Genomic DNA, 21,823 nt, shown 5'->3' on the forward strand with positions numbered 1-21,823 from the left:
AACCTGAACCCACAGTGGCGTTTGGTTTTGGAAGACGGTAAGCGTTGTGTGATGTATCTATGTCGACCACTCTTGACGGTATTCTTCCAGCATCTGTCCTGGCCGTTATATCGCTTTGAACACTGCCTGGATTGCTATCGCGTCCATGGTTTCGACTTTGTCATTCACGAAGGCCGTGGATTCTGAAGGTCGAGTTGTTGAACCAAGCGAAACCTTTACGAGCGCTTCTTTGAGGTAAGGCTTCCGTATTGGATGTTCGGTGCCGTATTTTTTAATTCTACGTGTAGCTTTCCCGTTCCTTTCAAATGCACGATCAAGGCGCGTTCTCCTCAGACACAGGCGTTGTTAGATTAGGACGGGTTGTACCCATTTTGGAGGAACTGCTTTGGTTAGAAGTCTGATTTACGATCTTGGCTATGAAAGTGTACGATAAGAATTCGGTATCCCTCAACTTGTAATGTTGCTATTCACTCTGTAGGAAATCTTTGTCTCGTTTTTGATGTCTTCCCCCCAAAAGGGTCTTAACAACGTCGACACAAAATTTAGGAAAACGAGGTCCTAATTCCAAGGTACGTAGGCCATACATAAACGGCTGCTGGTGCTGTCTCAGTCTCAGTGCCAATCCTTGGCTAATGCTGATTCATGAGAGACAACAGCTCTGGTGTCTCTTCTTTCTTCTCACCTTCATCCTGCATCCCTAGGTGAGATGAGCTCTGCTCTCTCACTGTCATTCAATCCTAACTGCTAATCCCAGGCATCAAGGCTCCACTTCTTCTCTTTGTTGTCAGTAATCTCTGTTGCCTGGTGAGGCTTTGCTTCTTCTCTCATCTTACAAAGGCTCATTCAAATAGTCTCTGGCCTCACCACATCTAACCAAATCTCTTCTAGTATTACTGTGCTATTATTATACAAGTCACTAGCAATTTTTTCTGTCACCCTCCCGCCTCTTCCTTGTATTTCTACATAGCCATTCACATGTTGCAATCAAATTGAGGGTGGTTTCAAGGCCCTCATTATAGCCAGTTATATCCCATTCCTCGAGCAAGCAGCAGAGGCTCGGCGAAAATCCCTCCAGTGAGGAGAAGTAACTTACAAGTAATTAACCTAGTTGAATCAAAACCTTAGTTAGTCCCTTCCTTGTAGTCGTATTTCCAGTAAACTAACTGGTACCTTACCGGACCGAAACCCCGGTGTATCAGTTTTGTGGGTAATCCTATTTGGTACTCAGTTCTAACTTCAAGTAGAGGTTGAACCCATCATTATTGTTATGGGCGGTTTGTAGGGTTACTACTTCCTGGGTTCTAGCTTCTGGCAATGCGCACTGAGTACTCGGTCTCAATTCTAGCATTAATATATCATTCCAAAGTGGCCTGTGTCCACTGTCCATGGATGTCGGGCTACCACCATACCATCTACTATATGTATCGAACCATGCACAGAGTCGCTTCGCTCGCATAGAATATATCCAAATCGATTTATGCTCGGCAGATTAGATGAGTTGAATCTTTCATTGCAAGAATCGTCAACGCTTCCAGTACCTATGAAAACAAACGTGAGTAAAGTGGTGCGTATATACCTGGTTTAATAGACACACCACTCGTACAAGAAGCCTAGTAAGGCTTGAAACGCCGGGACGCTTTCAGCTTCTCCACCTTTGCTTTCGTCTCTTCCCAGTTCTGCTTGAGTTTCATCAAGTCTGAAAAGAGACGCATAGGGAAAAAAAAATATACAAATGAACACAGAAAAATTACACATACCATTCCGCTGCTTTTCAGCTTTCTGGAACGCATAAAACTCAGTCTTCTCCTTGCTCTCCTTCTTCTTTCGATTCCTACTGCTCGTCTCGCCGGTCCGCTGGAACTTCTTACTCGCCACAGCAACACCGCCACCCACGGTCTGACCGTACGCTCCGCCCCTGGTAACAAGGGTGAACCCATCCTCGTCGACGATAGCTTCCCCCTTGCGGTATTTTGATTTCTGCTTCGCTTTAGCCACCTCGAACTCGTACAGCTCCATTGCCGAGTCCGCATACGCACGCACAGCATCGAGTGGAGGCCGCAGAGAGTCATACAAGGTCAGATAATGAGCCAATCCCGACGGTTCGTCCGACGTCGGCCAGGGTCGGGGCTTCGTCGGTGGTACGAGCGCGCGTTCCAGTGAGGAAGAGTCGAGAAAGACGACATGGGCTGTTTGACCTGTGTGCCGCAGGGTCCGAAGGGGTTTCAGAGGAAGCGGGATGACCTGAGGGGGCTGGGGAGGCTTGGGTTTGTTGAGTCGCCGTCGTTTCTTCGGCTGGGTAGCCTCTCCTTCTGCACTCGCTCCTTCCGCCTCCATGTCTCCCTCTTCATCACTTTCACTGTCGACATCGCTTTCCTCTAATGCCTCTTTCTCTAAGGCATCCTCTGAGAAAGCCGACCTCTCTACCGTTCCATGAGGCTTGAAGAATAGCGAGAGCTCTCGCTCTGTGACATCTGGAGGTAAATTTGCCAGAAACAGCGTGCGGCCTACAGGCCAAAGTTGTTTGGTAGCCTTTTTAGATCCTTCATGTGCACGGGCATAGATGTAGTGTATCGCGGATGAGGAATAAGAGATGGGCAACGGCACAAATCCACCGACGGTCGACATCTTTCGCGTCTAAGCCAAAAAATGCAAGAAAATGCTCGGCTCCGATGTTGCCGCGCCCAGCCGAGCTAAATTTAGTTACACAAGTACAACTGCGTAAAGATCGCCATAATTCTTCACACCACCCAGTAACAGAGTTGAATTGAATTTATATTACTACCATGGCTACTGGAAACAGGCGCGAGTTTATATAAAGACAGAGATATTTCCGATACAGAGACAACAAAACAAAACGTTAGGACTGTACGAGGAGCTAGGATGGATGATGTGTATGTACTTGTGAAAACGAATTCGAGTCTGATAGCGAAGAGAGACAGAGACAGAGAGATGATATATAAATAAAATGCAACACCATTAAAATGCAAAGCTTGGGGCGTGGCGTATAAAAGGGTCTCGCTTTCGTACGCAAGAGAGTAGGAAACAAAAATATAAGGAATTCGGATAGCGAAACATAGACGTAGCAATGAAAACAAAACACCTCTAACCATAAGATAAGAAATATGCGTCGCGATGAGGACGTTACATCCGTTGGGAATAAACGTGGGACAAAGATGTGCTCGTGGTGAATCGAATCGTGAAAACATGCTGAAGAAAAGGTGAGACAGCCATTAGGGAGATCCGTTCATCGTTAATTGGAACTGAACTGATCCTCCGCTATCCGAAGTCTCGGAGGGAGACTTCCAAGGTCGATCACGATCTAAGTCAAGGCTGGCCAAAGTACCATTCAGATCGTACATGGCATCCAACTCCTGTGCAACATTCTCTCGCGCCGACGTTTGCCCCGACGATGGTCGTGAGATAGGGCGTTCAGGGCGTCCAGGGGCTCGGTTGGCAGGAGGAGAATTGCTCAAGAATGGTCCGTACCTTGTACCGCCTCCAGACCGAGTCGCAGAAGAAGATTTTGTTATTGTAGTCCCACTCCCAGTATCCGCTTCATGCCCTTTTGCGTCCTCAGATGACATGGGATAGAACCCGGACGCAAAGGTTTTTGACGAATAGGAATGTATGTCATTATGAGGGTACAAGTCGCGTCGCTTCAACTCTGGTGCAAAAAGACTGGGTTCGGGTGAGAACGGGGCGAAGTGTGGCACTGCCGGAGGCGAGGTATCGGTTGCGAAGACAGCCGGCGCATAATTCGTGTCAAAGGGATGCGGGATATCCCCAGGGAGACCGAGGAATTGCAACCTGTCCTCTATCGAAAATGAAACGTTGTCTTTTGGAGGGGTGAGATATCCCAGCCTTGAGAGAACATGAACAGCCTGGTCTGATGAAAGAGGGCTCATAAAGGAGCTCATCTGACTTTGTAATGCAGCGGTCTGCGCCGCTTGAGCAGCAGCCTGGGCTGCTTTATCTATAATGGAATACATAAGCGGCTTGAATTGAGTGAACAATGCATTGAGATGCTTACATTGACTGCGACCCCAGCTCAAACGAATCCGACTGCCTCCCACAGGAAACCCTTGCATCTTCTCAATGGCTCGTTCGGCATCTGATTTGCGAACGAACTGAACAAAACCGCAGTGTTTACCAACGGGAACCTTGACCTGAGACAGAATAGTTGAGGCAACGCCTACATGCAGGAGGAGAAACTCACATAATGGATGTCACCAAACGGCGCGAAGAACGTCCTAAGAGTATCCTCGGAGATGAGCGGCGACAGTCCTCCAACAAAGACCGTCGTGTTGTATGGGTCAGTTGATGTAAGCTGCTCCCCGTTGGGACCTATGAGGTTCCCAAGGATAGCCTGAGCCTGTGCATGATGCTTCCACGACTCTTCCGAAAAATATCGAGGCCCGCTTGAATCCGCTGGCCTCTGAGCCCGATCTTGCGCAAACTGAGACGTGATTGAAGTAGACACCGCATTGGTCTTGGGGGGTTCCCGTTCACCGCTGGCATACTGTTGGGCAATTTGGGCTAGAACATGCTCGGGTAGATTCATCATGTCCTCGGCAGTATTGGCGCTGAACGTGGATGATATGCCTGCGTTGGACCCGGTACCTGGGCTAAGCGTCGTCCCAGAATTCGAGCCTTCCATGGAAGTTCCCAAGCCAGCAGAGTTAAGGGAAGAGTTCGAGGTAGTCGCAGCAATAGGGGCAGAAACGCTCTTCGTATGAGTCAGAGCGGGTAGAGGCACGGCGATGGTGACGCCAGCCTGTTCTTGACCACCGACACCAGATGTGGGTGGAAATTTAACTTGAGGAAGTTCATGAGGAGGCATCATGGGAGGGGGCTTGAACTTGGCAGTCGCTGGCGATATTCTCACTGATAATAGAGTAAATATAAGCGGCATGAAAAAAAGAGAGGACACGCACTTGGTCGTGAGAGACAATATAGACCATGCATCTCAATGAGAGCTCGCTGCTGGTCCTTTTCGTCGGTAAATCTATTGACTGGATGAGGAGATGTTCAAAAGTAAGCACCTCGAGCACGAACCTCACAAAGCCATAGCCCCGCGAGACTCCGGTAACCGGATCCAGCATGATTTTGGCACTCTTACAGCTGAGGAAGGGACGGATGAACTTGGGTTCTCGATCGCTACGAAGACCGAGTACTGGATTCCGGAAAACGGCAACAAGGTCCGAGTTGGATGTCTCTGGGGCCAGATCTCCGACGAATATGCTATACTCCTTCGGATACTGAGGGGAGGCAAGAATGTTGGGAGTAGAGAATGAGGCTGTGACTGGGGTAGTCGAAGGGACGGAAGACGCCCAGTTGAGGACGAAGGGTTTTGTCGAGTTCGGCATGGTGAGAGCGGACCCGCCGTTGGGGGAATTGATCTGAGAGAGCACAGAAGCGGCGAGCGCAGGGGTAGGAAAAGTGAGGAAACAGTAGCCGGGATTGTTGGCCTGCTGGCCGGTGGCGGGGTCAGGGGCTGGATGAGGTACCTTGATGCCTACCGGATCCCAGCCCATTAGTGAGCAGACCTGCTTGGCGTATTCTTCGTCCATCCAAGGCTCTAGTTCGCCCCACCAAAGAGTAGAGCGAGATGTGTTAGACGCGGCGGGCTGCGCTAGGGGTACGGGAGGAGAATGACGGGTCGCACGAAAGGTATCTCTGTCGACGCGGTCGTTGAGCGAGAACAACGACGAGGACGACGGTGAGGAAGAGGGATGGTGATGGTTGAAGAGAGAGAAGGGTGAACTTGTAGGGGCTTGTGTCTGAGCATTGTTTGTGTTTGGTCGAGATGTTTCCCATGCAGATGAAGGCTCCCAATCCATACCCATTGACCTCGGCACAGTACTTGCGTATAACGGGTAGCTGGTATGCGTTTCCGATGTCCTACGGTCCACAGATGAAAAGGAAGGCTTTGGAGTACTGCCGCGATAGGGTGCGTTCAGGGCTTCCCTCTCAGCGGGATTGCGCATGAACCCCAAGCCGGGAGGGCTATCGTATTCATGCGAGTCAATGCGCGACATGAACGGGAAGAAAATCAAAGTGCGCTAGTCGATGGTCGATGGTCGAAGACAAATGAAATGATGCAAAAAGCGGATATCGATGATATGAGAGCAGACGAAAATTGATGTAACGTTTTTGTTCTCTGGTGAGATAACTGAAGAGCGGAATTAACTGAAACGAAGATGCGACGACCAGATAGACAAATGGATAATCAGGAGAGGAAGGAAGAGCGAAACAAGCGATGAACAATGCGGGAACGACGATTATCGACTAGAAAAAAGACGGGAAAGGAATGAGATAGGTAGGATGCGTGCCGATGGACGAATCGGCGCAAGGGACGCACAAATAATCCAAGGGCGTCGGAACTGGGGGGCGGAAAGGGCACCACGCCAGGGGCTCCTGGTCACTTTATACCTTGCGCAGGCTGCGTTTGAAATTCTGCGGAGTCGGGAAAAACAATTGCGGAGTTGCCGAAACCGGTCGAAGAGCTCCTAATACGCTCCCCATCACCCTGATTCTCGATTTCCGGCTACAGAAGATACGAATCTGCGAAAAGGATGTCACCAATGTCACCAAAATATCCCTGTGTCTCCGTGTCTCCGTGTCTCTCTCAGCGATAGACATCCAAACATCATCATTTCCTCAGCCCAAGATAGGGTACAATGGCACTCTGGTATAAGGGACAGGATGTTTAGATGTTCCTTTGAAATCTCTTATGCGACATCAAAGTTTCATCAATGGGGACTTCCCACCCTTCTCCAAACTTACATACTTCGGCACTTATATTGATCTGTGTGGGTCCAATGCTGTGCATCTTCCATTAAGCGCGTTCCTGCCTCTAAGCGCTATGTTGCGTGGCATTCCACGTCCAACACTCAGCCATCCTCCGAGGAGCCTGCTTGTTCGAAAAATGTCAGGCTACCACCGATATTCGGCCTCTCTAACTGCATAATCTCGGCTAAAACTCTGGACTTCTCGGCATCACTCGTCAGGACGAATTTGCCATTGTTCTGCGTCATACCCTCTCCTGGAGTCATAGCATTACCCGCTAGTGGCATCGGACTTGAAATTCGCCTGTCGCGCCACTGAGGGTACTCGAAAATTTGACACGTGAGATGGAACCAACGCGACGCGTCTCGTCTTCTTGACACAGTGACTCCTCCCTCCTCATTGTCCTGCGTCATTCCTGTGACTAAGGGGTATGTTCTTGGTAACATGGAAAGCTAAGTTATCACAGCTAACGACGCAAATTCGCTTAATCGTCTCATATCCTATAAGTTGTCACTTCTGCGCAACCTGCTCGGTAGTCCCTATTGTTGGTTAAAGTTACGCTTCTCGTTTCACAGGTTGACTTAACAGCTGACAAGGATGCCTCTACTCGTCAGATATTGTCTTTTGAAACACCATTGTTTCCGGATTCGCTTTTCCTGGTGCAGGAAGCATTCACCACGATATCGGTGCTTTTTTAACTTATCGCTAAGCCCGATTCTGGGGAAAGAAACCTGAAACGGGAAGAAATACTTTTCAGCGTCCTGAACAATTGTTGTTGCTGTGCTACGATGGCGCTCTTCTTATCCGACGCGCTCATACGCACTTACAAGTCGATTGTTTGCTCTTCTCACGGACAAGTCCAAGGGGCTCGCGCTCTGGGCCCCACTGACACTAGCGTTGTCTTCACGTGCAGCTCTGGCCGTAATGAAAGGGTGGTACCGGTATTTCTCGGCCAGGCCCCTTGGACAAGGTTCATCTGATCCACTGATTTCCATTTCAACATAGGGTTTCCTGTCTGTCTTTAAATTTCTCAGGGTAGATCTCGCATCGGTACCGAAAGTTAATCAAGCTACTTATAGGGCTTGGGTTTGCATAAGCACCACAGAAGTGGGTGATGCTTGAAGTCTACCTACTCAGGGTCGATATAAAAATATGCATTTAGGACCACACAGACAAGTATTTCGCTGTAAGGTAAGTACGATGGTTGAACGATGAACGTTGCACGTTGCAGCCCCAAACAAACCTTATTTAACTTGGAGTTCAAATTGTAGATCGCAGTCGAGGAACGCTCATGTAGAATTCCCAAGAAGGAAAGCCAGATCGATATCGATAGTATCAGTTCGGAGTTCGAGGGGTCTAGTATCTCAATAACAAATGACGCGCCTAAGAGGGGGTACTGCTGCAATGAACATATAATATTCAATTGACTAGCGCTGCTAGATAAGCGCCTAGGAGTAACACCCAAGTTAGAATGTGGGACCAATGTGCGACCGCGTCAGAGTACCGCCGGCTGCTTACATCAGCGCGAAACTTGTCACTGCACTTCTATTGGTCCCATTTTGGATGGTTGTGCAAGGGCTTTGTTTCTCAAGCAAACATACTACAGAAAGAAAATCTCATCTAGGCCATCTCTCTTCTTGCTCCTGTTCTCTTTCTCAGATTTCTCTCGACCGCATTCCACCCTGAGTGGGCCGGCATGGCACCGAGTCGACGGCCTTCTGCTGCAGGTATGATTGCCTCATCCGCCTCTGTCGCCAGCACGTCGCGTGTGCACAGGAGCCAAGATTCACACTATGGAGGCTCTCAACATCCTCGGAATGAGCAACAGAAGAAGATCGTGCAGGTGCTTACTCAGAGGCTGAGGTTGCTGGTGTGTTCGTCGATTGTGCGTATGAATTCTAATGCTCACAGTATTTCCGTTGTCAGCTTCCCGTTCGGTCAGGAAAGTCATTGCACCAGCTGGAGTCTGATGGAGCCACGCGGCAGGCGGTCAATGCCCTTGTCAGGTTATCTCAGGACTCTTGGGAAACGATTTCATTAGCGATGAGCGAGATGCTGGATGAACTTTTGAAGGTACGTGGCATGTTGTGTTCAGAGGAGAATCTTTATTTACAGTTGAAAAGCCCGACCTCAATATCCCAGTTCTGCAATCACAACTTTTCATTATGAAGGCTCTGGCTGCAGGCGTATCGTCGAGGCCTCACAATACTCCACGGTCAGGATCCCAAGCTAGTCACCGAGCACCGGGGTATGCCCCAGAATCTCCTGTTCCATCATTCGCATCAAGGTGGACGGCATCAGTCAGTTCTCCGTTAGAGCAACCACCCATGGAAGACAATTGTGCCCGATACCTACTGATCTTGATGGTCTCATTTCTACGACAGTCTGCGCAAACTGATCCGCCTTTGATGATGGACTGGATTCCTTCAGCGGATATCACGTTCCGTGACTACGAACTCGCAAGTTCAGCATTTTCGCCAGAAGGAACTGACTCTCCAACTGATTATGCCCACACGTTTTCTCATGACCTCAAGCCACGAACATCCTCTACCTCTGTCAAGTCTGGCAAGATGAGCATCACGTCTCTTACCTCGACCCGAACAGGCGTCGTCACGCAACGAACACCCATGTCTGCTGTTAACTCATTTCACACTTTAAACGGCTTGATCGAAAAGTATACCGGCCGGATAATTTTCCATATTTCTGCATCGAATTGGAATGTAGTATTTGATCGACTACGGACCAAGATTCGCCAACTCTCTCAGAACGAGGGTGAATTCGACACCATCGACATTCAATTATTATCGCATAGTCTCCTCGATAGAACACGGCTAGTGCAAGGTTTGAATGGTACGCCCTTTTCTGTTATAGCTTGACTTCCACCTCATCAACTCGTGCAGAACTGTCGTCCCTTCTCGTTAACATGACGCACGAAATGCATGCCGCTTTTGCAAATCCTCTACGGCTTGCCATCTGGAATTGGATAAGGAATTGTCCTGCTGAGTTTAATGACGTTTCCAAGGGACGGCTGAAGATGGATAGTGTTCCGGAGAGAGTATTTGACTATCTTTACCCAAGAGTCAAGTCCGGGTCCGAACGAACGATGTGGCCCGCTCTCATAGCTATCCTTTTCCTAACTCCAGACAGGCTGTCTCATGATGTCTTTCCTGGTCGTGGACAGAAATCGGACAAGTTTCTGGAAGATATTCGGCGGCAAATATCCACTCCAGCGAGGTTACGGGAACTGGGTCTGGTCTGCGCACTAGATATCTGCCGTGCGGCAATGTATATCGATCCACGCGAAAATGAAGAAGTGCCTCTGCGCTTACTCGCGTATGACATTATTCACGAAATCAAGGTAGTAGGCCCGGAACTTCTGAAACTCCTTGCGCTGACACGTTTCCTAGAGCGATTTGTTCCACAATACCACGACTAAACCCTTTTGGGACCCCCAACACGAATCTCTTGACATTTCGCTTTACGCTGACGTTTTGGTGTTTATTTTCCGATTTCTATCCGAAGAAGAGTCCCTGCCGCTGTTCAAAGAATGTGTTGAGCCTGAAAAGTCGGAAGCAGTGAAAATCTGCGTCGTACGTGCATGCAAAACTCTGTATGAAGAGGTTCGCTTGTTTTTATGTCTTCGGCATGACTCGAGAATAATTTTTTTTAGAGTTCGATATTTATTTGGCAGCGGTCTCTCAAGAATCTGGAACCCATTATAGCACGACGGTACCTTAATATACTGAAGGCAGGATATTGTCATTACCGCTTGGTATATTGTTCACTTACTCTTGTAGACCACATGCGTTCACCGGAGTGAGGTGGATCAATTTGGCATCATGAAGAGACCGGCTGGTCGTCCGAAGGCCAAAAGAACTCATGAGCTTTCCCCTCTTCCCGACAGAGAAATGCTCATCCTTGCTATACTTTCGCTATGGCGATTGTCTCCCGATTTCGGTTTCAAGTACCTTAGTGAAGAAGAAATTGATTCGTGGACGACAGCCGTTGCAAGACTTTGGAATGCACAAATCGACCATTCTGTCAAAGCGTCTCTAGGCACATCATCAAGGAAACTGACGGAGCATGTTTTTGTGTATCTTCCAACTGATCCCAACGTTCCCAAGATGACTGCATGGTTGACATACGCGCTGTACGTGGGCCGTATGGAGTGACAGGCCGGATTTGACGTTTCTGTAGGCCTAACACCCTCGTGGCTATTGTCAAGAATCTGCTGGATGCTCGCATAGATGTCGAAGCTCAACGCCTGTGGATATCGATGGCACTCGATCTTTTGGGGCTTTATGTCGCAAAAGTGGACGTACGTGACACGCATACTGTACAACATGTTTGCTTCTAACAGCAACTTTTCTTTAGGAGGATCACGTCCGGCAGATACAGCTTACTGAGAAGCGGGTTCCAGCTTTTATATTGGCCGAAATTGCTTTCCTCGTCTCTCTCACCTCCAGCGACAACAATGTATCCTTTCAAGCAGCCAAGGGTCTCCGCCTGATTTCCTACGCAGAGCGCCAACCGGGTGCACCTGCCAACCCTCTGATCAATGACGAAGACAGACCAAAGCGGCACCCTGTCTATGAGCAATTGGGGGATCCAAACGTGCTCATTCATAGTCAGTGGAAGCACAACTACTTCAGTGAACGTTGTTAACCATAACACAGGTCGTGTCGGCCACCAGAAGAGAATCCGGAAACTCTTACGCTTGATACCTTACGCCCCTTCTGTTCACATTGCCGTTTGGACGGAGTGTTACTGGCGTTGGATCGCGTTGAATGAAATGTTGCGATCAGGCGAAGATGCTACCATCAAATCGAGCGAATTTTTGGGAGCTGCTACCGTAAGAATGATCCTTTTCTTTTCATCTAACCATTATTCAAGAGACCCCATTTAGGATCACCGCTCTCATTGGAACAATCTCACGCTTTTTATAGCTGCTCTTGGCGGGGCTTGCGTTGAGGAAGCTCCTGGTGCAGATTTGCTCTCTGAAGTCATCCCACATCAGTGTCTTCCGGATCAGTTTCGCAGAGCTCAAGATGCTTCGAGCCTGGCACACATATTTGTCAACGATCTTACGGTGATGTTGCTCGATGACGACCTTGAAGTTCGAAATACTGCTCGAGATGCCCTAGGGGCTGAGCTCAGTCCACGACTGTACATTAAGTTGCTGAAATTTCTCGAAGAGTGCGTGCTGGTGTGCTGGAATAGCCGTTTATTGACACCTGTTTCTTCCATAGCGTCATTCGCGACATAATGAATAACTCTTTTGACGGTCATTTGCAGTTTGAAAATTTCCGTTTGCTGGAGGAGCAAGTGTGTCCATCAACTTTCTGAGCTTCTTATGCTTCTGACGGTGTATGTAGGGTATCGCTATACTCAAGTTGATGGTTGAAAGCAGCCAGGATCGAATGGACGACGTGATAAATCTCGACATCACCACAACTTTACAAGAATTAGCTGCCTGCCTCGATCGACACAATGGCTCAGATGCGCACCGGATCAAGATCAAGTTCTGTACCCTCTGTGATAGTGTAAATGACCGTACAGAAGCTCTGACATTGCGCAAAGACAACAATGCGCGCCGAAGTATTCTCAGTATGGTGTCTTCTTGGATTCAGGTGAGAAGTCTTCCTGTCATGATACAAAGTGCATTTTCTGACTGTCGTATTTCAGACCACTGGAGATGTCATGTCGAGGACAGAGTTGAATATGGCATGTTTACGCACAGTTGTCAAGCTCTTAGACCGTCTCGAGTTCAAGCCTGCCGATCCTTCCGCCTCGGGAGATGACGGGTCGCATTTTGTGACTCGCGAGTTCATCAAGTACTCGGATGTGCTACTGTCTGGGTTAGAGGTTTGTCAAATTGATGTCCCGGTCGGTATTCACCCCTTCCTTTTGGTATATACTCTCACTCTACTATCAAGACATCTGATAGCGTCTCCGACGTTGGGTCCATACAAAAAGTAGGTATATCTCCCTTTTACCTGTACCATCAGAGCCTTATATCTGTCAAGCGCATGCGTGCATCACACAGAGAAGCCGAGCTTCGGGAGTTGGTTATCACTGGCTTATCACATTTAGTCAGGGCTAACACAGAGACCGGATTCAAGCAATGCCTGCCTCTAGCTTATTGCGAAGATAATCGTAAAAGAGCCATATTTGCTCATGTCTTTGCTCGGGTGATTGGTCAAGGCGCAAAGTTCGAAGCTACAGAACCGGCCGAAACAATAGATCGCTATAAGCGCTTATGCGATGTACGTATGCCCATGTATTCTGTACTTAGCTTAAGGTTGACGATCCTTTCTCAGTTGGTAACGGACCCTAATGTGAGTGCAGGGGCTTTTGACGCGATGTGTATAATTAATTTTGGTAGATGGTGCTGGCTCAAGCTATATGCGACACATGTCCCGCGTCAGAAATCGATAACATGATCACCGTGCTGCTCAATTTATTCAACACTCGGGCGTCTTTGATGGCCCTGCTCAAGGTGATGGTTACGCGTGAAGTTTCGCAGACCGGTGTGTTTATGTCCCATCTGACGTATTCAGCGCTCATAAAATACAGAGAACGTCGCTGCACTTTTTCGTAGTAATTCTATTGGGAACCGCTTTTTAGCTGCATTTGCTCGTATCCAAGGGCATCAGTACTTGCGGTCACTAATTGAACCCATGGTTGTGTCCATCAACAATCTTCCGGAAGGTACAGGATACGAGCTTGATCCTTCGAAAGCCGGCAGCCAAGACCCACATCAGAACCAGCAGAATGTTCAATTTCTGACAAAGCAATTTTTAGAACTTATTTGTGATTCGCGCCCCGTACTCCCACCGTACGTTGTTGGCAGGAGTGATCACCCGTGGCTGACGCATTATCCCAGGATGTTTCGAGAAGTGTGTGAACACATTGCTAATACTGCGTAAGAGGATGCGTCAATAATATTTCTCTGCTGACTGTCGTACGTAACAGAGTAAACCGATGGAACGATGTTTCCCTGAAGACTACGTCCATTGGTGCTTTCTTGTTTTTACGGTACCCTTGCACTCATAACAGGACCTGACATACATTAACTGTTGCCGTTTCAGGTTTATTTCTCCTGCCGTCGTGGCCCCGGAAACTATAGGCATACAGCTACCTAATGATTCCTCTCGTCGAGGTTTAATGATAATTGCCAAGATAATCCAAAACCTCGCCAACAATATTCTTTTTGGGAAGGAAGCTTATATGACGCGTTTGAATGACTTTTTGACAGAACATATCTTCTTTATCACCAGATTCCTGACTGTGATTCTTGTATGTCGGTTGCTATCATCGATACATCATGCACTAACTCAATTGAAGCAAGGTCACACTGCTCAAGACGACAAAGATGAATGGGCGGGTGAATACATCTATGATGATACCGACGTCATCGTACTCCATCGGTTCTTCGAGAAGCACGCAGACAAGATTGGAAAAGAGCTTCTCAGCATTTCAAAACCGTCAATGGATGGGGACTCAACAGGTGTTGCCGGGAAACGAGCATGGGACGGTCTTTGTACCCTGCTGGTAGACCTAGGATCGCCCATCGAAGCACCTCGACTTTCACTACAGGCTTCCGACCACCACCGGGAATATTGCAACTTGATGTTCCGATACGCTGATAAACCCACAACAAAAGTGAGGGAGCTCTTCACCGCTGTACGACGATCGGGGGTCAGTTACTAGTTCCGGAGAAGACAAGATGTACTCATGATTCCTACTAGGATGATCGGACTTTGTTTGTTCTAAGGCTTGCTAAACTAGACGTAGAGACGTTAGACGTGGAACTCTTGATGCTCCATATCTTCCAGGTAAATGCCTATGTTTACGGGTGCGCCTTTTGCTGAAAATCCTCAGACACTAGAGACCTCTTCCGAAGCGGTTGCATTTGACGTGATCGTTGACTGCACCGGGTTTAGTGCAAAATCCGAGCTGCCGTTGCGGTGGGTGAAGTACTGCATCGAATTAATACCTTCCGACATTAAGATGCGATTCGCTGCTTGTTACATGCTGAACGTCAATCGCTTAGCGCAGAGGTATCTGAAGCGAGTCCAGAACTTCGTTGCAGGTTCGCAGCTATTCTCTTCTGTGTCAGTATAGTTGCAAACAAACAGAGTTCACAGGAATACGCCTTGCTCGAGAGTTTCAGACTGCCACGTCGGTTGAGGAGCTTTCGCAACTGGTACCTGGTATCGAAGTCTCTGACCTCGGCTATCCAGGTGAGTATCGTTGATACTTAAACAAGCTACGTTAATCTTCTTGTAGCGGAGCTGGAAGCAGAGGGATACGTAACGTTTGAGAACGTCTTTTTGCTTCCTTCAGCGCGGCGCCAACGTGCTGTTTTGAGTGTCGGTTCCTCTCATATTCGAATCATAGCTGTATGTGCCTAGCTTTTCAATGTTTGCTCTTATCTCACCTCACGTCAGCTTACACCTGGGCCAAGTCATACCACTCAAGCTACTGATATCATACCTATGGCTGAAGTCAGCGATTCCTACATAACCGCTTCTCGGGAGAATCACGAGTTCATCATTCGACGAAATCGCAATGCGCCAACAATCTACCTCTCGTCGGACTCGCACGATGAAATTGTCAAGGTGCGTTTTCGCATGAAATTTCCGATCTGGTATCGCTGAACTCTGGGCAGAGCATCAGATCAGCGAAAGGTCGCCTGACCGAGACTCATTCGCCTTTAGGTGATAGATTTTCAAGGTTCTCCAATGTACCTGCAACTCTGCTGCATGTCGGCATGCTCAGTGTTGACCTGAACGACGAGGAAGTCCGCACAGCTGCGTATGATCTCCTTGGCGCTGTCTGCACATATCTCGGTTATGATAAAAGCCCCATCGTAGCGTCGAAAGGTCTGTGGCATTTCCATATCATCTGTGATAGTCTAATATCTTGTAGCTGGCTTTATTCCCGGAGACCCAAGCTATTTTGTCTTTCAATTAAGCGAGCGCATCGCTGAGTTTGCTCCTCGACTTACCCTGGATTTCATCTCTGAGGTGTCAGCCACAATGACCATGGATGCGAGGTCCGGCAGCCTCGTCGGACAATCGATAGCATGCTTATATTATCTGAGTCCCTGGATAAAAAATCTTCCCCATTTCTCAAATCCGACGAGTAATCTCCATGAACGATCAGGTGCGAGACTCCGCGATTGTATCAGAGGATTGGTTGATATAGCCTTGACCTATCCTGAGGTCAGTACACTTAGTACACTTAGCAGATTCCATAGCCTCTTGAGCTCATTTTTACTTACAGTTGACTTCGGCGATGCAATGGCATGTATGGGCTGAAGTAGGAAAACTTGACTCGCAAACAGTAGAGCTTGTGCTAGACGAGTTAGTACGTTCTGCTGTCGATGCGGGAGCTGGAACAACCCGCTGCGAGACTCATGCGCATATCATTGCTTCTTTGTCGTCAATCAGTGTCCGGGGCAAATTGTTCGCAAAGCTACGAAAGGTGAGCGCCTTGATGTTCGACGCCGTCATTCTCTCACACTCAATTTCGCTAGGCAATTATTAAAGCTGCTCCACGGCATACGAAGTCTTTGGTCGATAATCAGAACTGGAATGAAGTGGCAACGCTTAGCCGTATCTGTCTCATCGCTGGCTATCAGTCCAAACAGCCTAGTCACAATCAGCTTTACATCCCTGAGATTGTCCACATCACTATGATGATAGCTGGCGTAGGATCAATCATCGTCCGGAAAGCAATGTACGGCATTGCAATGAATCTCTTGCAGTCAATGTACATTGCCCGATCAGAGGACTCGGCGGACCCTTTACCGGAACTCAACCAGTTGTTAAATGAGTTTTCGGAACCTGGAACGTTGGAACTATTTGGCCTTCATCGTGCAACATCGACGAGCGAATATACTAGCTATGACACGACGCAAGACGCGATGCTCATTGACAACTATGAGCGTCTTGCCGGGCTACTGGTCCGAATCCTTGAAGCTTCAGCCGGGAGTAAAGGTTGGTACTGGTTTTGCGTATCTTGGCATCTGAGGTATTTACTTTCCGACAGGATTGCTCAATGTATGGCGTGCCCGTTGGATGAGCTTGGTCACTTCGTCAGCATTCCAATACTCATCGATGATTCAAATGCGAGCATTCACAGTGTTGGGAGTTTTGGCGACATCGAACATTGATGACGACTTCTTCTATCAAAGTTTGGTAGCATTCTCTGCCGCTCTCACGGTAGTGGAGGAAACAGACACGGTTCCAGCTGTTGGAATTTTACGAGCGTTGGCCAAATTGGTTCCAGGACTCCAGAATGACACACGTTTCCTAGCTCATCTTTTCTGGATGGGGGTCGCGTTTCTTCAGTCCGGCTATAGGGACTTCTTCCCTGAAGCTGCCCGCCTGGTTCAAGTCACGCTGGAAGTCATGGACAAACGAGAAGTGTTTAGGAATGAACCTATTTCGTCGTACCTGTTAAATGCTCGGGAACAGCTGGAGGATTACGCCTGTGTGTTAGACCAGCACTTAGGCTTATCTTTCGACTCCAATTTCTCATTCACCCTTGCCGCTATCATCTTCAAGGGGCTTCGCGAGAGCAGGACAAAAGATCCGGCTGAAGCGGTGCTACGTACATTGATTCGCGTCACTGTTCGATGGAGCTGTTTAGAGCCTTTGACCAACGGCTCTGCAGGGTCATTACATCCTGATGTCCTTGGATATTTCCTGGCGCTCCTTCCACTGTCCACTTCTTCCACGGAATATCGTCGGCTCCTGAAAGATTGTCAAGTAGATGATACGTGGCTGCCAGAGGCTGGCGCAACTTCTTTCGATGACGAGAAAAGCCTTCCTCGGCCATCATCCATGTTCTTGGGAATCCAGGATGATTCCACGCTTGCCCTTTTTGTCATCTCCTTCATTTCTGCGATGCTCCGCAGTGCTCATGGTCACGACGCAGAAAACGAGATGTTGTACAGTATACTCTCTGATGTCGCGTCAGTGTTTCCCGAAGTCGTTTCCATGGCGTGAGTGTCGCCTTTTACCTGATGCTAACAGTACTGATTGGTGTTGCAGGTATGAGAAGCTCAATATCAATCATATTTTCGCAAACTCATCGAATGAACACATCATACGATACGTTTCCGACATTATTCGCGTTGCCTTGCAGGACAATAAGCGTTGGAATGCTCAGGGTGGGGCATCTGTTAACATGCCGGGTGCGACAGAGGAAGTGTCGTCCTCTACTCAGTGTCTGAATGCACTGGAAGAACTCGGTATGCCTGGGTTGGCAGAATCATTCAAGTTTGTCGCGCCGGGTGAAGGGCTTTCGTCCATAGTACCTTATTTGGTGCAGATCGTAAACAGCATCGCTCAACCTGTGGGCGAATAGTAGTAATTTGTACTCTTCCTCTCTTTCTTGGTGGTGTATTTGTGAATTTGTCTTCCATGCTGCACTGTATTTTACTACTCACATATTCTCATGACTCAATGATGAAAGCATTTTCTGGTGTGATGTCTAAATCTGGACGACCTTGTGATAAACGCGCGGTCACCCTATTTCCCTATAAATTCCCAACTTCACTTTTACGTTTTCCCCCTTCCCTCCTGGATTTATTTCGTACACCTTTGCATATTTTCAAAAATTGGTAATGCTCTGTGCCAATGCATGATTCGTTTCTCTCTAGACCCCTTACGCCGGAATCACCAATGGCCAGTAGCCTCAACCATGCAACAAGCACCATCGATGACTTGACGATTGCTCTTGCCAATTTCTCTCGTGTTCCATCCCCGGAGCCGTCTGTGCTGTCGTGCTGTTGTGGACGCGACGATTGCGAGAATGCGAACGCGTGGTTCTCAATGAAGTCGAAGTTGGAAAGTCGACTGATACTCAGTGCTGGTACGGCCTCCATGATCATGAATCGCCCTTTCTTTGCTAATCTGCTATTTTGGTTTTTTGCAGAGGTTGGGCAGGCGTTATTACAGCGTCACGAAGCGTATGTGCGTCGGCAAGGAGTAAGTGCAACCGTCTCATAAAGTCGTGATTGCCGATGAGCCATGCCTGCAGGGAAGCGAAACGTTCGAGCTTGATGATAGAGAAGAGTGGGAATCGAGACTTAGAGAGCTGGCGAGAGGAAAAGACGCATTGGAAAAGGTGAGTGTTATTGGCTGCTGCACGCCGGACCTATCTCGTTAACCCTTATCCGAGTCAGCGTCTCACTCAAGCTCTTGTGGATAGCGAAATTACCGAAGTATCAAACAAGACACTTATCCAGGAGCTGCAAGAGGCCAGGACCGCTCTTTCTCGACTTACGGCGCATCATGCTCGCTCAGTGGGATGGGAGACGCGGTTATCCTCCGTCATAAAAGAGAAAGACGACCTGCAACAAGAACGAGAATTCGAATCACAGCGTGCTAGGCTGGCTGAGTCTCGTGTCGCCGTACTAAAGGAGAAGAATTGTGAGTTGGTTAACTTGTGTGTTCGTTCGTTAGCTAAAAGTTTAGCAGTGAAACTACAAGCTGACGTCCGTCAGTTGCAAGATGGCCTACAGGAGAAGAGATTAAATCGCCTAGAGTCGTCAGAGTTCATCCTACAGGAGGCTCGCTCTCAACTTGAAGTACTGCAAAGAACGGTGCGCTCCCAGGTACCTTCTACCTTCAGGCGTGCCCGGTCCCTGATCCAATGAGGTTTAGTTCAGTCACTCAAGCTTCTCAGATCAAACGGAGTTCACCAAAGTTCTTGAATCGCTTGTGGATAATAATGAGTCCTTGAAGCGAGACAATGTGGAGCTCCAGCATATTCTTTCCGAGTCCCGGGAAGAGATTCACGCGTTGCAAGAGGAAGTCGAGGAGTATCGTGCCAACCCAACTCCTCATTCTAGTGGTAAGGCGGTTCATGGCCTCCTCTTGGCCTATCTCACCAGCTGTTGCGTCCCAGCCGGAACGCCTCGGACACCTACGTTTAGACATCATTTCCACTCGGGGAGTATGCCATCATCCATACTCAGAGAACAAATGGTGTGTATGTATCAACTCTTGCGACATTTTTGATCCTTCACATATGTACAGTCTTCAAGACGAACGTCCAGTCTGGAGAGGAAAGCCCGTCGACCACATGTTAGTATCTTATTATTTTCGAATCTTCTCTGCTGTTAAATAGGAATCGCAGCTAAATGAAGACCCCTTGACCCCGGAATCTCATGTGCGGCCTTTATCACCTGCCACCGATTCTACGACAGCCAACTCTGAAAGATGGGCGTCGTTCGGCCAGCCGCAAGTGCGGTACGCAACGACGCCCTATCAGATCGAAATCATCGACGATACCGAGCTTGAACCATCTTCTCCTGAAAGGAGAAAGGTTTACAAGCCTCTTCTACTTCTTAGTCGATCTCGCGGAGTTCAAACAGATCCGTGGCTAACACCGGGGCTATTGGCAGCATCATCATTGGCGTCTCAAGGCAGCTCTTCGTCTCCACTGAATCCTCGTTCTGAGTCATCCTCGTCCTCGTTCTCTGAATCGTCTTCCTATATGGGACAGTTGATCGAACGTGCTTCAACACTTGTAAACCGGATGACTCAAGCAGACGCGTTAACTTTAACTAATCGGTTGAAACGGCAAAATCTTCGCGGTGCTGATGTGAGCCATCTTTCACGTAGCACTGTCAAAAACATCGTTTCAGAAGCATCAACGTTGCGGCTCCAGTTTAGGGCGCTGTTGGAAGATGAAAGGATACTCGCGACGTGCTCGCGCAAAGACCTTAGATCCCTGTTCAACTTGCTCCGAGATATCTTTGTCGAAATGGGAGAAATGCGTGTAACACTGAACGAAGTCGTTCTTGATCCCTCCATAGCCCCGAAAGTCAGCGAGTCCGTTCTAAATCCATCGAAAGAAGAGACTGAGGCCGAGAAAGAACGAGAAAAGGACGGTAATGGCGGTGGAGGATGGATGGCACCTATCTCTAAGCTCTTTGGTTCTTCGAGCAATCGTCCTGAGAATGGTATAATCCCCTCGTCCTTTGGTCGGTCGAACGGCGGAAGGATTCCAACCCGGCCACCACGGTTTGTGCCCAAGCTAGGCCCTGCGTTGTCAGCTTCTGCCACGACTGTCAACGTAGAGTTCTCAGGAGCAGGAGTGGGAAGGGCTGTGACCAGCACTCTTTCGCCGCAGCCCTTGCGTTCAGATACTATCGCCCAAACCACTTCCTCCGCGGCAGCCCAAGGGGTGATGGGTATATTCGCAGGCGCACCTCGTACCACGACACCAGAACCATGGGTCGTGTTGCCGAGAGGACCACGTCGGGTACAATCTACATTAGGACCGGCTGCTCGTACAAGTACGTCTAACCGTCTTTCACGCAACCTGGACGCGATCATCGACACGGGGACTTTGCGCCGGACAGATGATTCTGAGGAACCCGACTGTCTTGGACCACTCCTTGGTCACAGCCTACACCGTCGAGGGCTATCCGACTCTTCTATCCATTCAACGTTTATTGCCGAGGAAAACCGTTCCTCTCAAGTCCCCGAAGACTACCCCCAAGAATCAGGCTGGCCTGACAGAAGCTCTGTGCTTCAAGCACTCAGTAGGAAGGTACAGAATTTTAGGATGGCCACGGCGCCTTCGACCTCTTCATCGTCGAGTATTTCTTCTCGGCCGTCTGCGAACAACAGTCTAAAGCGAGATACAAACTCCAAGGGAAAGACATTGTCTTCCCAGGGCTTTGGGGTCCTGATGCCCGGACTTTCTACGTGGGCATCTGGTGGCCTCGACCCCGCAATTACAACCTCTCAGTCCTATTTGGTTGGCAGCCCGAGGGATGGATCGTCGCTCCTGGAACGGCCGCTTAGAGAGGAGCGGACATTTGGTCGTCGTCTCTATTGAAGAGAACACCCAACGTATACCCTGTAGTAAGTATGTTGTAAAGCTGGGAGTCTTGGATACTTGTAATTATTATTTTTTTCTATTGTAATTATTTAATCGGGATCTCTAGAAGCCATTTGTGATGGGACATCAACCCTCTTTTTAAGCGTGTGATCGCTGTTAC

General features: G+C 48.6%; 7 protein-coding genes across 7 annotated transcripts; 4 read left to right on the top strand and 3 right to left on the bottom strand.

The window, feature by feature from the left end:
• Positions 1 to 145: 145 nt before the first annotated feature.
• On the top strand, positions 146 to 354 carry BT62DRAFT_1004452 (uncharacterized protein; the record flags this gene model as incomplete). Its single annotated transcript, XM_043177035.1, has 2 exons — positions 146 to 234; positions 288 to 354. The coding sequence occupies 2 exons, from the start codon at positions 146 to 148 to the stop codon at positions 352 to 354; spliced, it is 156 nt and encodes a 51-aa protein (XP_043041185.1).
• On the top strand, positions 328 to 1,034 carry BT62DRAFT_788569 (uncharacterized protein). Its single transcript, XM_043182286.1, has 4 exons — positions 328 to 454; positions 518 to 555; positions 755 to 783; positions 889 to 1,034. Exons 1-4 carry the CDS (start codon positions 417 to 419, stop codon positions 991 to 993), a joined length of 210 nt encoding a protein of 69 aa, XP_043041186.1. The 5' UTR covers positions 328 to 416; the 3' UTR covers positions 994 to 1,034.
• Positions 1,035 to 1,270: 236 nt separating this feature from the next.
• On the bottom strand, positions 1,271 to 2,635 carry BT62DRAFT_930713 (uncharacterized protein). Its single transcript, XM_043185989.1, has 3 exons — positions 1,758 to 2,635; positions 1,595 to 1,696; positions 1,271 to 1,538 (listed from the first exon to the last, which is right to left on the bottom strand). Exons 1-2 carry the CDS (start codon positions 2,623 to 2,625, stop codon positions 1,611 to 1,613), a joined length of 954 nt encoding a protein of 317 aa, XP_043041187.1. The 5' UTR covers positions 2,626 to 2,635; the 3' UTR covers positions 1,271 to 1,538; positions 1,595 to 1,610.
• A 119-nt stretch (positions 2,636 to 2,754) lies between these two features.
• On the bottom strand, positions 2,755 to 6,383 carry BT62DRAFT_1075058 (uncharacterized protein). Its single transcript, XM_043179081.1, has 5 exons — positions 5,056 to 6,383; positions 4,935 to 5,005; positions 4,217 to 4,884; positions 4,031 to 4,166; positions 2,755 to 3,973 (listed from the first exon to the last, which is right to left on the bottom strand). The coding sequence occupies exons 1-5, from the start codon at positions 6,036 to 6,038 to the stop codon at positions 3,231 to 3,233; spliced, it is 2,601 nt and encodes an 866-aa protein (XP_043041188.1). The 5' UTR covers positions 6,039 to 6,383; the 3' UTR covers positions 2,755 to 3,230.
• Positions 6,384 to 6,893: 510 nt separating this feature from the next.
• BT62DRAFT_918934 (uncharacterized protein) lies at positions 6,894 to 7,784 on the bottom strand (the record flags this gene model as incomplete). The annotated part of the gene is made up of 3 exons (XM_043184113.1): positions 6,894 to 7,204; positions 7,466 to 7,520; positions 7,617 to 7,784. 3 exons carry the CDS (start codon positions 7,782 to 7,784, stop codon positions 6,894 to 6,896), a joined length of 534 nt encoding a protein of 177 aa, XP_043041189.1.
• A 456-nt stretch (positions 7,785 to 8,240) lies between these two features.
• On the top strand, positions 8,241 to 18,299 carry BT62DRAFT_947816 (uncharacterized protein). Its single transcript, XM_043188039.1, has 34 exons — positions 8,241 to 8,659; positions 8,716 to 8,862; positions 8,913 to 9,639; positions 9,690 to 10,147; positions 10,197 to 10,409; positions 10,460 to 10,537; positions 10,587 to 10,939; positions 10,987 to 11,107; positions 11,164 to 11,416; positions 11,466 to 11,641; positions 11,696 to 11,985; positions 12,039 to 12,114; positions 12,165 to 12,419; positions 12,475 to 12,675; positions 12,726 to 12,764; positions 12,816 to 13,055; positions 13,110 to 13,127; positions 13,175 to 13,319; positions 13,366 to 13,627; positions 13,676 to 13,714; positions 13,765 to 13,827; positions 13,881 to 14,088; positions 14,137 to 14,490; positions 14,541 to 14,627; positions 14,683 to 14,910; positions 14,966 to 15,044; positions 15,082 to 15,194; positions 15,243 to 15,413; positions 15,464 to 15,677; positions 15,724 to 16,019; positions 16,081 to 16,281; positions 16,334 to 16,796; positions 16,849 to 17,806; positions 17,856 to 18,299. The coding sequence occupies exons 1-34, from the start codon at positions 8,486 to 8,488 to the stop codon at positions 18,169 to 18,171; spliced, it is 8,016 nt and encodes a 2,671-aa protein (XP_043041190.1). The 5' UTR covers positions 8,241 to 8,485; the 3' UTR covers positions 18,172 to 18,299.
• A 29-nt stretch (positions 18,300 to 18,328) lies between these two features.
• Positions 18,329 to 21,808, top strand: BT62DRAFT_788773 (uncharacterized protein). The gene is made up of 9 exons (XM_043182287.1): positions 18,329 to 18,678; positions 18,742 to 18,794; positions 18,847 to 18,933; positions 18,992 to 19,238; positions 19,287 to 19,411; positions 19,473 to 19,662; positions 19,717 to 19,796; positions 19,848 to 19,895; positions 19,948 to 21,808. The coding sequence occupies exons 1-9, from the start codon at positions 18,444 to 18,446 to the stop codon at positions 21,658 to 21,660; spliced, it is 2,778 nt and encodes a 925-aa protein (XP_043041191.1). The 5' UTR covers positions 18,329 to 18,443; the 3' UTR covers positions 21,661 to 21,808.
• Positions 21,809 to 21,823: the final 15 nt, after the last annotated feature.

This window comes from Guyanagaster necrorhizus, assembly GCF_019112545.1.
Source record: "Guyanagaster necrorhizus MCA 3950 unplaced genomic scaffold BT62scaffold_9, whole genome shotgun sequence".
NCBI lineage: Eukaryota > Fungi > Basidiomycota > Agaricomycetes > Agaricales > Physalacriaceae > Guyanagaster > Guyanagaster necrorhizus.

Excerpts from the sequence above, each read along its gene's own strand:
- BT62DRAFT_788773 (XM_043182287.1), top strand. The coding sequence starts at position 18,444 with ATGCATGATTCGTTTCTCTCTAGACCCCTTACGCCGGAATCACCAATG. Across the intron at positions 18,679-18,741 it reads TCGACTGATACTCAGTGCTG|AGGTTGGGCAGGCGTTATTA; the intron begins GTACGGCCTCCA and ends GGTTTTTTGCAG. Across the intron at positions 19,239-19,286 it reads CGTACTAAAGGAGAAGAATT|TGAAACTACAAGCTGACGTC; the intron begins GTGAGTTGGTTA and ends AAAGTTTAGCAG.
- BT62DRAFT_1075058 (XM_043179081.1), bottom strand. The coding sequence starts at position 6,038 with ATGTCGCGCATTGACTCGCATGAATACGATAGCCCTCCCGGCTTGGGG. Across the intron at positions 5,006-5,055 it reads CGGGGCTATGGCTTTGTGAG|ATTTACCGACGAAAAGGACC; the intron begins GTTCGTGCTCGA and ends TCCAGTCAATAG. Across the intron at positions 4,167-4,216 it reads CGTTTGGTGACATCCATTAT|GTCAAGGTTCCCGTTGGTAA; the intron begins GTGAGTTTCTCC and ends ATTCTGTCTCAG.
- BT62DRAFT_930713 (XM_043185989.1), bottom strand. The coding sequence starts at position 2,625 with ATGTCGACCGTCGGTGGATTTGTGCCGTTGCCCATCTCTTATTCCTCA. Across the intron at positions 1,697-1,757 it reads AGCTGAAAAGCAGCGGAATG|ACTTGATGAAACTCAAGCAG; the intron begins GTATGTGTAATT and ends GTCTCTTTTCAG.
- BT62DRAFT_788569 (XM_043182286.1), top strand. The coding sequence starts at position 417 with ATGAAAGTGTACGATAAGAATTCGGTATCCCTCAACTT. Across the intron at positions 455-517 it reads AATTCGGTATCCCTCAACTT|GGTCTTAACAACGTCGACAC; the intron begins GTAATGTTGCTA and ends TCCCCCCAAAAG. Across the intron at positions 556-754 it reads ACAAAATTTAGGAAAACGAG|GCATCAAGGCTCCACTTCTT; the intron begins GTCCTAATTCCA and ends TGCTAATCCCAG.
- BT62DRAFT_947816 (XM_043188039.1), top strand. The coding sequence starts at position 8,486 with ATGGCACCGAGTCGACGGCCTTCTGCTGCAGGTATGATTGCCTCATCC. Across the intron at positions 10,410-10,459 it reads GCAAAACTCTGTATGAAGAG|AGTTCGATATTTATTTGGCA; the intron begins GTTCGCTTGTTT and ends AATTTTTTTTAG. Across the intron at positions 13,715-13,764 it reads GAACACATTGCTAATACTGC|AGTAAACCGATGGAACGATG; the intron begins GTAAGAGGATGC and ends CGTACGTAACAG.